The sequence below is a fragment of the Opisthorchis viverrini genome, assembly GCF_000715545.1.
Source record: "Opisthorchis viverrini unplaced genomic scaffold opera_v5_3, whole genome shotgun sequence".
NCBI classification, from domain to species: Eukaryota; Metazoa; Platyhelminthes; class Trematoda; order Opisthorchiida; family Opisthorchiidae; genus Opisthorchis; species Opisthorchis viverrini.
Genome location: NW_008751659.1, coordinates 3,340,249 through 3,341,832, shown reverse-complemented (window position 1 = coordinate 3,341,832; position 1,584 = coordinate 3,340,249). Strand labels below are relative to the sequence as shown.

The window sequence follows — 1,584 nt, the reverse complement described above, 5'->3', positions numbered from 1 at the left end:
TTTCAGAAAATAAAATTGACAGTAACTCGAGAAGCGAGCGGTTTTTTGGGATAATGATATCCCTAGTAGTTTCCCCAACCTGTAACAACTGAAGCATTATATGGCCTGCTAAGATGGCAATGCGTTATGGTTTCGTATCGTGGGCTTCAACGCAGCGTTCTGCATTGTTAGGTAACTTCATCTAGCTGAGAATTTTGGTGTTCACTGAACCAACTCGGTTATGTGCGCTTCCTTAAAGGAAAACTCATCTTTAAGAGAGATTGATGTTAGTTTGTCCACATTCTTAACTACCTCAAGGTCCTTTTTGTATATGTACATCAGCATTTATCGCGTTTAATATCCGGTCATACTTAATCATCCTTAACCGATCTCACCTCTAGAGATGTTGAAAGTTATGAACGAAGTGGCGAAGATGCCAGGCGAACTCTCGACGGAAGGGCGGAATTTGCTTTCTGTAGCGTACAAAAATGTGATCGGAGCGAAACGATCTTCATGGAGAATGCTCAGTAGCATCGAACAAAAAGATGGTGATGAAAATTCGCCCGAAGCTCAGGCTCAAAGGATGCTGCAGACCACTGTGGAAAAAGAACTTAGCGAAGTTTGTGGAAGTATCCTGAGTCTGTTGGACAAACATCTCATTCCATCCGCCCAAACACCTGAGTGCAAAGTGTTTTTTTACAAGATGTAAGTGAGCTTTCGATTCTTCTTTTTATATCCTTTTGTTAGGAAGGGTGATTACGAGCGCTACCTTGCGGAAATCGCCTCTGGTGACGCCCGTAAGCAAGCGGCTGAAAATAGCTTGGTTGCGTACAAGGCGGCTTCTGATATAGCCAGTCAAGAGCTGCAGACCACAAACCCTGTCCGATTGGGTTTGGCGTTAAACTTCTCTGTGTTCTACTACGAGATTCTCAACAACCCTCATCGAGCTTGTCAACTCGCCCAAGAGGCGTATAAACTTGCTGTTGATGATCTTGACAAACTTCGCGATGAGAATTACAAGGATACCACTCTCATAATGCAACTCTTGAGGGACAATTTGACCCTGTGGAACTCTGATATTCAAGGAGATGGTAAGCTTTGCAGACATGGTTACCTAATATTTTTTCATCTACAGAGACTGCGGATACTGTACAACCTGTTGCTGCTCAGTGATGGAGACTACGTTTGCCCGGCATCTAACCATCATTTCCTGAAGACGACTCTGTCGATCCACCTAACCTCTACCCATTTTCAATCACATCTCTATACAAATTTTCATTGAAGAGAAAAATTGCTTTTTGCATGGGTCCGTTCCTGAGGAGACAGCTACCATCTCATGGGGTTGATTCACATACTTATATAGGTATCTGGGAGTTTGGCGTCTTCAGCAGATTGCATGCGTCGTTCCCGATCCATTTAGAAGACTGCACGCAGTGTAGCAGTTGTCCTAAAGCGTGTGAGTCATTGTTAAACTGAAGGTTCAAGAAGCCTTCTAACTATCCTAATGTGGTGAATATGATGTCCTCGAATGACCCAGGTGTATTTGTCGTCCTATGTTCACCAATGGTGAATGTCTTCAATTCTAGTTTTGTTTCAGTTTTTTAG

The 1,584-nt window shown here is 43.1% G+C and overlaps 1 protein-coding gene across 1 annotated transcript in view; it reads left to right on the top strand.

Moving 5' to 3' along the window:
• T265_12520 (hypothetical protein) overlaps positions 1-1,151 on the top strand; it is a gene marked incomplete at both ends in the record, with an annotated part of 17,666 nt that extends 16,515 nt beyond the window's left edge. Inside the window, 3 exons of the mRNA XM_009164156.1 lie at positions 383-684; positions 727-1,070; positions 1,115-1,151. Of these exons, the coding sequence (XP_009162420.1) occupies positions 383-684; positions 727-1,070; positions 1,115-1,149 (681 nt within the window). The remainder of the gene's footprint in view (positions 1-382; positions 685-726; positions 1,071-1,114) is intronic.
• Between the last annotated feature and the right edge of the window lie 433 nt (positions 1,152-1,584).